Source organism: Zonotrichia albicollis, chromosome 7, assembly GCF_047830755.1.
Source record: "Zonotrichia albicollis isolate bZonAlb1 chromosome 7, bZonAlb1.hap1, whole genome shotgun sequence".
Taxonomy (NCBI): domain Eukaryota; kingdom Metazoa; phylum Chordata; class Aves; order Passeriformes; family Passerellidae; genus Zonotrichia; species Zonotrichia albicollis.
The window spans coordinates 9,551,020-9,563,687 of record NC_133825.1 but is presented as its reverse complement, the minus strand read 5'-3'; the positions used below and the strand labels follow the sequence as shown (position 1 = coordinate 9,563,687).

The following is a 12,668-nucleotide window of genomic DNA, read 5'->3' as shown; positions in this document are numbered from 1 at the left end:
GAGCAGAGAAGGTGTGAAAAATGCATATTATATGATTGGCTTTTCGCAAATATTAAAATTAATACTATATGTGTTATGTTGGAAAGTTATGTTGTATTAATCCTTTTTTGTAGTGCTATCCTAATCTTTTAAAGTAGTATGGTGAATATAGTTTTAGGCTACAGAAACTCTGTGCTGTAAGATACATTTTCTAAATAGCTCAAGGAGAGATAACAGTAACAAGACACCAAAACTCTGAGAAAAGAAATATTGCCTCCTTCTCGGGAAGAATCAGACTTTGAGGGACCAAGACAATTGATTTACAAGATGAAGGAGGGGTTGACAAGAACAAGAAAACACCCATTGTTTGAAAAGAATTTTGGCATAGTGTATGAGATATATGAATATGCAACAGGCTATTACTTTGAAGGGTTAATCCTGTGTTAGCAAAGTGTCTTCTGAGGCAGAGCAGAGCACGAAGACATCTGTAATTCTTTGCTTAATTTATTGTCCTTTATTGTCCTTTATTGTCCTACCTCTAATTGTCCAAATTATTTTTTCTCTAATTTTTATTCTTAGTTTCATAACTGATTTATTACTATTAAACTTTTAAAATTTTAAAACAAGTGAAATTCTCCATCATTTGTGTCCACTATCAGTGGGCATCCTTCTTCCCAAGCTTTGTCAACTTCCATCTGGGTTTCAGATCAGTGAAACGTGCCCAGCCTTGAGTCTTGGAAGACAATTCTAGCAACAAGTACTTTGCTTTTCTAACGCCTGGCCATCACTTCGAGCTTGCAGGCTGCTATGTGGGTCCAGGTTAAACGTCTCTTCCTGTTGATCAGGCTTGGAAGGGTGTAAAGCCCAGGCCCGACAGGACATGTTTTCTTCAGGAAATGGGACGTAGGGCCCAGTTTGCAACGGGTGCAGGCCCGCGCCTTCCAGAGCGCCAGAAGGTTGGCGGCGCCATTGCAGGGCTCAGGGCGCCGCCCTGTGGGCGAGAGCCGCCATGACAGCGCGGGCGGCGCGCGGCGGGGCCGGAGGGCGGGAAGGGGCGGGCGGGTGTGAGGGGCGGGGCGGTTCGTGCCCAGAGCCGAGCCCGCGCTGTTCCTGGGCGCGTTCCTGGCTCGGTGTTGGGAGCGTGCAGCTGCTGCTCGGGCTCTGGGAGAAGCGTGCGGCCGCAGCGGGGTCCCAGCCCGCAGAGCTGCCTCCTGGCCGAGGCTGCAGTGCCGGAACTGCCGTGCCAGAGCTGCCGTGCGCCGTGGCACTGCCAGAGTCCCTGGCAGAGCCGGGCTGGTAGTGCCTACAGCTGAGGGAAGCCCTGCCATGGCAGAACCGGGCTGGCAGTGCCGACAGCTGAGGGAAGCCCTGCCATGGCAGAGCCAGGCTGGCAATGCCGACAGCTGAGGGAAGCCCTGCCATGGCAGAGCCGGGCTGGTAGTTCCTACAGCTGAGGGAAGCCCTGCCATGGCATCGCCGGGCTGGCAGTGCTAACAGCTGAGGGGAGCCCGGCCATGGCAGAGCCGGGCTGGCAGTGCCGACAGCTGAGGGGAGCCCTGCCATGGTAGTGCCGGGTCCACTCCTGCCCCCGGGCCGCCCAAAGTAGCGACCTCTGGGACCTGCCGGCAGACCGGCACTGCTTGGCCCTCTTCAGTAGTTCGACAGAGTTACACCACAGATAGCAAAATATTAAAACATCTGATTTAAAACACCGGAGGGAAACCATAGAATTGAAAAGAAAATGAAGGTGTACCAGAATACTCAGGTCATGAATGGGAAAACTGAAAAGAAACAGAATCTAATTATTTATATAATCTCAACTCTATCAAGAGAAACATGAGGGTGAAAAAACCTTCTAAAAGTTTTGACAATAGAATGGTTCAGCTGTGTAGTTTTGCTAGTACATTAAAGACTTAAAAAGCAGTCAGGTATTCCTTTGTCCACTGATATGAATTTATTCACGGGATTTGTTACAGTTGTCCCTCAAATACACCTCATAAAAGAGTTGAGTGCTTAGATTCCATGGAAGCCATCAGTTAGTAAATGTAGTGTTGTGGTTTTAAGTAGTTCTGTAGTAAGTAGTTAGTAAAAGAAGTCGTCGTTTTGCCAATGGATGCTGATCCCTGATGCGTTCGTGCTTGTTCCATGGAAAGGCGAATTTTTAGGAATGGGCTGTTGGAAAACTGGTGTTTGCTGCTGGTAGTAGGTACAAACACATTGCTTTTTGTGGTAGAGACTGAAGCAACTTTAGATGCCTGCTCCTTCCTCTCCACCTACGTTTAAAGGAGATCCATGCAGGTTAAAACATGAACAAAACCTCGAGGCTCTGGGCCTCGAGGCTCTGAGGCTGCTGCAGCCTCACCTGCCTCTCCCCACAACCAGCAGAGGAACAGCCGGAGGACACTGCAGTGTTCCTCAACGCAATGATGGGAGCAGAAGGTGGGCAGGACCAGGGCTTACATAGACAGAGAGGATCAGCACCTCAAAGCAACCGCATCATTCAAGGGACAGGGACTCAGGACAGACAGCTGCCCTGTGAGACAGCAAGCAGGAGGGCCCTGGAGCCAAGGAGCCAGGTGAGGGCAAAGCAGCCCTGTGACAGCCTGGCCCAGGGGCTCTTGTGGCAGCAGGCAGCGTGGGGATCAGAGCAGAGGCAGGGGGAGGCAGGAGCTGCTCGGCCATGCCGGGGCTGGGAGCCTCCTTCCTGCCCAAGTGGGGCCCAGCTGGGCCAGGGGGCAGCTCCTGGGACAGCCGTGCCCACAATGGCCCCTGCTCTGCAAGGCCTCCAGCCCTGCCCATCAGCCAGGCAGGGACAGAGCAGCCTTGGGGCCGATGCTGCTGCAGGCTCAGAGCCCCGCAGAGCTGCTCGTGCTTGGTGCCATTGGCTCTGTCCCCTGCAGCCTGCATGCTGTGTCACCGTGCCGAGGCTGAGCCCTCTGCCTCCCCAGGCCCTGGCAACTGCTCCTACACTGCCCAGGGCACCCACGGGCCCTGCCCGGGCCTCACGCAGGCCAGAACCAGCTGGGGCTGTGACAGCTCTGCTGCTCTGGGCCCAGCCCTCGGGCAAAGCACCCGCCTGTCCCTGGCCTGGGGGCAGTGCCCAGGCTGGGCTTGGCAGAGCCCATCCGCTCCTGGAGGGCTGGGGGCACTGCTCTGGCCTGGCCTGGCCCGGCCCTGGGGTCCCTTGGCATTCCTGCTTGCCCTTGCATCCACCAGGGATGGGCTGCAGCTCAATGGCCCCGGCCTGGCTGCACACTCAGGCCTGGAGCCTTCCCGTGGCTCCCCAGGGCACGAGAGCCTCAGCCCCAGCTCCCAAACACGGCCTAACAGCCTTTGCTGATATTGATCCCTGTCAGACCTTTGAAAGGATTTTCAAAGTAACCTTGTTTGGCAACACTTTCAAGGAACAAACGTGACTCGCTTCTCATCAGTAAAAACTTTATTGGTTTGCTTGCACTTCCTAAAGGGTATCCTAATGCTTCCTTTGGCGTTCCAGAAAATAATGAAAATCTAACAAATTCTTCAGGGAAGTTCCTGAATCCACTATGAGGAGAAGTCTCTATATTCACTATCCTTACATACAGTTAAGTAGCTGTTCCTGTAACACACAAAGATGTAGTGGTTTACCTGACTGGACCACACAACATGATGTTATACACACCGCTACACTACAAAACTTCTCTTCCCTGTTCATTACAAATTTGAAGCTCTACTCGAGGTCCTGACTTAATTTTGCATGCACATTCATACCTGCAATCCAATCCCTCCCCATGCTCAGCTTTCACCTAGACTTACCAGGGAACAGATGTTCCATACTCACCTCAAGCAATAATCTACGTCTGTCTTCCTAACCCTCTTTTTCTTCACTGACTTCTACTAATCTACAAAATAACTGTGGATCCTCTGCACAAAAGAAACATCCAATTAATATCCTTAAACACTTGTGATTGCGCCACTGCTTCTAACAATCTTGACCACCACAGCACTAAAATCAGAAATCAATTCTTCACATCCTTCCTGTTCTCCTGCCCCCACCACACCTTGTCTCCAGCAGAAATGTTCCCTACTGCAGCCTGCTGTGCTAAGAACAATCAAAGGCAGCAGCACTTTTCCTCACCATGCTGCAATCTGAATTGCTCTGAAATTGCTGCTGTTGCATTAGAAGCTCAGCACCAGCACGCCACACCTTCCCCCAGAACTGAGGCCTGCTGAGGCCTGAGCTCTCCATTTCAACACACCCTGTAAATCAGGCTGCCTGGAAGATTGCAGGCCGGGAACTGTGTGAACACAGCAGTGCATTTCAGCAGAGTTATGGAATCAGTCTCATGGAAGGCACATCCTTTAAGCTTAAGACTCTATTCTACAAAATCTAACCAGCAATTGTTTTGGTGGCCTGGGCAGGGTTTATGGGACTGTGCATGTTTGCTTTGGATGTTGTTTTCTTTGTTTCTAAATACAAAATTCACTGGATTCAGAAGAGAAAGCCCCAGATTCATTAGGACAAAGAACCACCGGGACATATGTGGCTGACAAGAACACTCAACATTCCTAATGGTAACTCCAGAAAGAGAGGAAAAAGACAAAGATGATTTAAATACCTGAAAGGATCCAAAATGTCTACGTAACCTGTCAAGTGACTAAGTTTTTGGTAAACTGTAAAATTCCAGATTCCTATTCGGTAATTGTCTGAAAGAAAAGAAAGCCAGAAGTTTTGGCCTTTGTTTTGCCAGGACTTTCTCATGGGATTCTGCCACAACTTGGATCACAAGTGAGGGTGGCAAATTTTGACTAGAAAACTTTGATAGCTAGGCAGCATTTTTTCCTCCTCACTGAATTACAGGAAGGGTTTGAAAGGAAAAAAAATATAAAAGAGGGTAAAGAAATTCTGACATACCTCTTAGGCGTTCATCATCTTTGGAGAAGAAAAAAGCTCTAACACTTGCTGTGCGGGGTAAAGAAAGAAACCTAGAAAAGGACAAAGGGATTTGAGCATCCTAAATTGTACTATTAAATTCCATGAACACAAGTTAATCCTGTAGTTCTTCAGAGAAATGCCATACATTGAAAAGCTTCATTCCCTAGGAACCGAATAGAGCTTTTTATTTTACAAAACCCTCTTTTAAAGAGAAAACTGACTGTGTCTTGGGCTTTTGGCCAAACTCAGTTTGGAGTTGGTCAAACCAAGATGACCCAGTTAATTTCTTGTGCTCTACTCTTTCTTTCCATATTTACATTCACATCCAATGGGCTGCTGGGAGTTTTGACTCTGTGCAGCACCAACGGTTTTCCCAGATGACTTTCATTGCTCAGAGGTGTGCAATGTCAGTTTCCAATCCCTGAGTGCTGCTATTAATATTCCCACAGCATCCAACTACTACAGCCAAGTAGACAACAAAGAGAAATGCAACTTGCATTTCTTGGTCCTGTTCGATTTCTGTCATCTCAGGCTCATCGTCACCCTCAGAACTGCTGTCCTGGAAACGTGGATCCTCTTGCCATGTGGCTTTTACCAGCTTTATTGTCCCAAGCGTCTAAGGCTCTGCAATGACAGCACCAATAGAGAAAAAAAGACAAACCAGATTATTCCTCCACTCGTCAGGAAAAATTCCTCCTTTCAAGTGAAATACTTACAGTGGAGAAGAGAGATTTAGGAAGGACAGAATCTGCTCCTGCCAGACTTTCTAAGCTACATCTCTGCTCCAGTATTTTCCATTTTGTTCCAGGGATCCCTTATGTATTCTTAAACATTTTTCATTGCATTCAGAAGACTCTGAATACCTTCTCAGTTCAGCACAAGTCTGGGGGGCTTGCTGCTTTGTGCTGTTGCGTTGGGTTTTTTAATATTTTGGGATAACTTCACGGGGTTTCTTTTCTCTCCTGCATGACTGGGACTCGAGTTAATGTTGTTTCATCTTCATTTCAGACGGCCTCATTTTATCTAAGGTTAGGACACCCCAATGGTCATGTGTCATTTCATTTCCTTTTTCTAAAGGTCCAAGAGTAGAATTCAGTAACAAACAGAATGTTCATGGATCTTGGAGCCAGCTCTTGGACTTTGCTCCTCCCTCTACATTAACACACATTTCCTTAAAATGTTTGTGAGGGCATGATATGAAACTTGATATGACTGGTGTGTCACCTTTTTCCCTGTTTGAGGAATTCAGGGCATGAGAACAAGATTTTTCACCCCTCAGCAAAAACCCCCAATGCCTTCTCAAAGCAAGCCTTTCAGAATTCCTGAGATGCAAGCATGAGGCAGCTCTCAATAATCTACCACAGCCCCGGCAAGCAGAACTGAAGATCAAAATGCTTCTGCCTAATTACTGACTTCTGTTGATGAAAATCCCCTGCATCCTGACCTTCTTTACACCATATTGCCCTACAGTGCCTGCCAGAAGCTCTTCCTTAGCAATGGCACTGTTAGGAGGATTCTGCTCTTACCTTCTTTGATGCCCAACTCCTCTGTGCCTCCAAAGAAGGAAAACTTGAAAGAACTCGTCTCCTGAGCTGCGTCGTCCTCAGGCAAAGGTCCCAAATGGTCATCTGGGGCAGAGTCCTGTGCATCGTTTTGTCCAGGGTATTTTCTCGGATTATTCTGGTTTGTTCTTTGAAGGTCTTTCAAAGAAGAAACCAGAATAGACGGAGGAAATACCATCTATTCAATTTGTTCTTTGAAAGACCTCTTTCAAATCCGCAGCAATGCTGTAGAAGTTGTCTTCAGACACTTGAGGCAGTGTCTCACTCTCTTTCTTCGTTTTTTGGCTTTACTGAAATGAGATTGTTCAAGGTTAGCAACACAGCACACATTCTTTTCAGACACAGCTTCCCTAAGAGCCACCTTGCTCTGAATGTCTCCCAAAGCATATCCAAGCCTATTAAGGAGTGGTTCATTATCAAGGGTAAGCAGTGGGGAAACATCTGAGGTTGGAGTGTAAAGGCAGGAACAAGAGTCCTTTTTAATTAACCACATCCTTAAGTGACTTTTCACTGAATACACCATTACACAGAAATCAAGGCATTTAACCCAGACTTCTTCCTGCCAGTAGAAACATCAAGAGCTAATAGGGTTTGCTCACAGAGCTGCACATCTCAGGGTCCCTGCACTGACCATTCTCACCTTCACTTCCAGCAAGGAACACACGGCCTAGAAAGAAAAGATGACAGCGCTACGCGCTGCTGTTGGAGGTCCCAGTTGAGGTCCGACGTCGCTGGTGGGAGCGGCTGCTCCTGCGGGATGTCCCCGACCACGTCCCCCTATGCCTGGGCCTCTCGGCACTCGCTGCTGTCCTCCTGCTCCTGTCCTGACGACTCCTGGACCGCAGAGTCTGAGTCGAGGCCCGGCGCTGCTGGCGGGAGCGGCTGCGTCTGGGAGGCGTCCCCGATGATGTGTTCCTTCGCCTGGGCCTCACAGCCCTTGGCCTTGTCCTGCTGCTGCTGTCACGGCGACTCCTGGAGTGGACAGGTGGACTCTGGGCCCAGCCTTGCTGGCGGGAGCACCTGCGTCTGGGGGATGGCCCTGGCCATGTGTCCCTTCGCCTGGGCCTCTCAGTCCTTGGCCCTGTCCCACTGCTGCTGTCACAGACACTCCTGGAGCGGACAGGTGGACTCTGGGCCCAGCCTTGCTGGCGGGAGCGCCTGCGTCTGGGGGATGGCCCTGGCCATGTGTCCCTTCGCCTGGGCCTCTCAATCCTTGGCCCTGTCCCTCTGTTCCTGTCATGGCAACTCCTGGAGCGGACAGGTGGACTCTGGGCCCAGCCTTGCTGGCGGGAGCGCCTGCATCTGGGGGATGTCCGTGACGGTGTCCCCCTTTGCTTGGGCCTCTCAGCCCTTGGCCCTGTCCCACTGCTGCTGTCACGGCAACTCCTGGACCGGACAGGTGGACTCTGGGCACGACTTTGCCGGCGAGAGCAGCTTCGCCTGCGGCCGGGCCCAGCACGTCTGGAATGGACCCTGTCCTCAGGGTCAGGGGACGTGCTGCTGCGTGTTGCCCTTGATCTGCTGCTGCTGCTGGTGTCCAGTGAGGAAGATGGCAGCGCCTGCTGCCATGCTGCGTGGTGGGGCCTGCTGTGGCTGCCCGTCTCTGGAGATGGAGACGGGGAAACCAGCACCAATGGCACAGGGCTGTGGGAGCTGGGGCGGATGGCCTCAGATTCTGACCAGCCATGAGCAGATTGTAGTCCTGACTGTCTGGCCGGCCTGGGGCCATTGAGCTCTGTCTCATCCCTGGCGGCTGTAAGGGCAAGCAGGAATGTCAAAGATCGCCCAGGCCCCAGCCATACCAGGCCAGGCCAGAGCAGTGTCCCCAGCCCTCCAGCAGTGAATGCTGCCCTCTGCCTAGCCCGGCCTGGGCACTGCCCCCAGCCCAGGGACACCGGGCACTTTGACTCATACATGTTCCGAGCCCAGCACAGCTGTCACACTCCCATCTCTGTGTGCTGTTCCTCAGGCCAGAGCAGCGCCTGTGGGTGCCCTCAGCAGCACAGGAGGAGCACAGGAGCAATTGCCAGGGCCTGGGGAGGCAAACAAGCTCATTGCACTGAGAACAATGTGTACCAGCACGTGCTTGTCTGGCCAAGCGCTTCTGGTTCTTCCCACTTACAGCCCTTGCCGAGATACAGGTTCCCTGCAGAGCCCCAGGTGCAGCTTCCCAACTTACCCCTGTTCCTCTGCCTCCTCCCTGCCTCCAGGGTAAAGGCAATCCCTGGCGTTGCACTGGCTGTGCCTCACTCCTAGATCTGCAAAGGCATCGTTGTCCTCCCATGTTGGGTCTCTGATGGAGAAAGGAAGAGATGATGAATTTCTGCTGCTCTCCCTCACAAAGATCCAAGGTGTCCCAGCTGTTTCTCCAGCGCTTTTCCAAGTTGGGGGTGAAACTGAAGCCCAGACTCATGGGACAGGGCAGGGCCAGGGCTCCTGGGGCAGGGCCTGGCACAGCACAGCACTTGCACCCTCCTGCCTGGTGGGCCAGGCAGAAGGACACCAACCTGAAGGGGACTCGGATCCCCAAGATGAACATTTCAACAGGGAATTCCCCACTGTCTCTGCACAGGGGGCACTGGAAATACAAAACACCAGCGCGCAAGGCCTGTCCCTGCAGGGCAAACACAGGCAGGGTGAGCGAGGCCCTGCTGCTGCTGCTGAGCACCTGCTGTGCCCCGGTGCTGAGGGGAGGGCTCCTACTTGGATGCAGTCCCTGTGGAACCAGGCCCTTTGGCACGTTGGGCACACCAGGGTTGTGAAGGTCGTCCTGTCCTCCACAGGCTCCAGGCAGATGAGGCAAACGGTGTCCGGCTCAGGAGTCGCCTCCACCTCCTGCTCTGGACGGTGCTCAGGGCAGAAGGAGCTGGAGGAAAATGGATGGGGAAAGTGAGAAATGCTGGATCATTCCCCAGGGGTGGCCATAAAGAGAGATGAGGTACCTGAACGGAGTAACGTATACATTGACACAGCCACCCTCCTTGGAACAGGGCAGGTGGAACCATCTGTCACAGTCCGGCATGCAGCACATGATGGTTGCCCCGCTCTGGCCGCAGACGCAGCAGCGCTGGAAAGAGCCAAGCAGCCGCATCAGCAGCAGCAGCAGCAGCAGCAGCCTCGAGGCCTCCCCGGGCAGCCGCAGGGCTCTGGGCAGGGTGCAGGACGTGGCCACTGCCGGCTCCCAGCCCACAGAGCCGCCTGCTGGAGGAGGGAGGCTCCTGGGCCAGGGCCTCTGTTCCAGAGCTGCTGGGAGCCAGACTTTGTCCCGGCTGTCGGGCCGGCCTTTCTTTCCTGCTGTCTGGGCTAAGCTGTGGCAAACCTCGCCAGGCACAAATCTCCCTGCTCTTGTCAGGCTCTCACCTTCTGTGCTGCCCGCCATACCACAATTTGGAGATCTCGTGGGAGAAATCCCATGAGTCCAAGGTGGCGGTTCTCTTGCCGAAAGAGGAGAGTAGCAAAGAGCTGCAGGCAAGGGGAGGAGCTGATGAGGAGAGGGCGGCAGGAGCTGCCCATTGCAATGGTGGAGGGAGCGCCCGGAGCCACTCACCATGCAGAACACGTGGGCACAGAGCCCACCCTTGTGCAGTTTGTCACCACACATGTCCGGGTCAGCCTCGGCACGGCGACACAGCATGCAGGCTGCAGGGGACAGAGCCAATGGCACCGGGCATGAGCAGCTCTGCGGGGCTCTGAGCCTGCAGCAGCATCGGCCCCAAGGCTGCTCTGTCCCTGCCTGGCTGATGGGCAGGGCTGGAGGCCTTGCAGAGCAGGGGCCATTGTGGGCACGGCTGTCCCAGGAGCTGCCCCCTGGCCCAGCTGGGCCCCACTTGGGCAGGAAGGAGGCTCCCAGCCCCGGCATGGCCAAGCAGCTCCTGCCTCCCCCTGCCTCTGCTCTGGTCCCCACGCTGCCTGCTGCCACAAGAGCCCCTGGGCCAGGCTATCACAGGGCTGCTTTGCCCTCACCTGGCTCCCTGGCACCGGGGCCCTCCTGCATTCTGTCAGACATGGCGGCTGTCTACGCTGAGTCTATCTCCTCGAGGGACGTGGTCACTTCGAGGTGCTGTTCCACTCTGTCTATGGGAGAAAGAAGAGGGGGGGGGGAGTTTGCAGAACAGGCCCAGAGCCACGAGGCTGTACTCCCTGCTCAGGCCTGCGTGAGCCCTGCTCCTGTCTGTTTCTCCTCCCGTCGTCGCCTTGAGGAACACCACAGTGTCCTGGCTGTTCCTCCGCTGATTCTGGGAAGGGAGAGGCAGGTGAGGCTGCAGCACAGGCCCTGAGCCCCGAGGTGTGGGGCCCCTCTGGTCCCTGGGCAACCACGTCCCTGCCCTACCTTCTCCGCCCGTTGTCAGGTCGCACTGACACTCTGCTTGAACCCCGCGTTCCCTTTTGTGGCCTTGGTGGCACAGGTCACAATGGCCACTCTGACATCAGAGCTGTGTACCCAAAATCGGGGCAGCCATGGCCTCAGGTCCCTGGCAACCACTTGTGGCGGCCCCCTCGGGCACCGAGCTTCTGAGATGGGTCCGAGCGTTTGCTCAGGTTGGAAGCAGGGCCAGGACTCCTGCAGCAAGTGCAGGGTCAAATGCCAGGCCCTGGGGCAGCCATCCAGGGTGGCACTGTAGGCAGGGAGGTGCTGTTCTGGCACTGCCATGCCAGGGCTCCGGCCCCGGCCAAGGGAAATCTCTGCTCCTGCCCCTGGCAGGCGGTGGCCCAGAGAGCTGGTGCGGAGTCAGCTGCACTGCAGGGATTCAAACCCTGCTCTAGGTGAACTGATGTTTTCCTCAAGACCTGTCTGCAGAAAACTAAGATGAACCTGATTTGATGCTGCTGCTGATGACCATTGGGTACACGTGATAAAACTGGACACCACCACATATGCCTCCAGACCTCAGTTATCTGTCATCCTATGAACTAACAACTTTCACATTTCATATAAATGGAAAAATTAGTATTCAGCTTCTGAGAATCGTCATCTTTTATACTGACTCAGTGGAAAGACACAAAATGCACTGAGAATTTTGTGTGTACATTTGACAGGAGAGCTTGCAACTGTCCTCCACTCAAGTCAAATACAGGAGAATGCTTTTCCTACATTATATGAACTTTGCCAATTTGGTCCATGCTTTCCTACTAGAAAATACATTGGAAAAAACTCAGGAAAAGAAGCAGAAACAATTCTTGTCAATTTTTGTCTTTCGTGTCTTTGCTTTCCAGGAGCAGACTTTGCTCCTGGAAATCCAGATCCATGACTTCTAGAACAATCAGTGGGATCTCTGGGAAGCAGGGCAGGGGCTGACAGGCAGGGACACCCTGCACCTGCCTGATGCTGGGGCAGCAGGAGTTTGTCCATTTTCCTGTCTCCATGGGAGAGCCACCTTGGCTGGGAAACGATCCCTTCACTGCTCTAGGAGGGAGGCACAGCCAGTGCAATGTCAGGGAGTGCCTTTACCTTGGAGGCAGGGAGGAGGCAGAGAGGGAAGTTGGGAAGCTGCACCCGGGGCTCTGCAGGGCTCCCAGCCAGGGCTCCAAGCACAAGGAGCCAGAAGAGCTTGGCTGGACAATCCTGAGCTCTGGACACCTTGTCCTCAGCACCGCGAACCCGTTTGCTTCTCCAGGCCCTGGGCACTGCTCCCGTGCTGCTCATGCAAGTTACACACAGACACAGAGCTACCTGCTCTGTCTCAACCCTCTTCAGCACTGGACAGCACAACACAGTAACATGTTCTCTTCAGTACATGATCTAATTATTAATAGTCCTGCAAAGACTCACATTCAAAGCATACGCACACAGAACCCCAAACCCTGGTAGACACCTTGCATCAACACAAAATGCTTGTTGCTGTTCAGAAACTCAGGGCAGCACTTTTGGCCAATGCTTTTTCCTGTAAGATCTGTCAAAGGATGGCAAAAGTGAAATTGTTTGGCAACTTCTTCAAGGAACAAACAGGAGAGGCTTCTGAGTTTTTAAAGATTTATTGATTTGCTTTCACTTTCCTTTTGGCATCCTTACACTTCACCCTGCATTCCAGAAAATCACGAAAATCCAAAATAATATCAGGGGAAGTTTCTGAATTCTTTCATGTTTCTCTCAGAGACTTTCTTGACATACATGCAAGCAACTGGTCCTATAACATACAGAAGCAGTGGTTTCCCTCACTGGACATTACAAGACAACGTTATAGACTCCACTATCCTAAAACACTTCTGTTGCC

General features: G+C 52.7%; 1 protein-coding gene across 1 annotated transcript in view; it reads right to left on the bottom strand.

Annotated features, from left to right (window-relative positions):
* Window positions 1-1,307, bottom strand: part of LOC141729587 (uncharacterized) — a 146,304-nt gene extending 144,997 nt beyond the window's left edge. The window contains 1 exon segment of the mRNA XM_074544289.1: window positions 755-1,307. Within this exon segment, the coding sequence (XP_074400390.1) occupies window positions 755-1,307 (553 nt within the window).
* Between the last annotated feature and the right edge of the window lie 11,361 nt (window positions 1,308-12,668).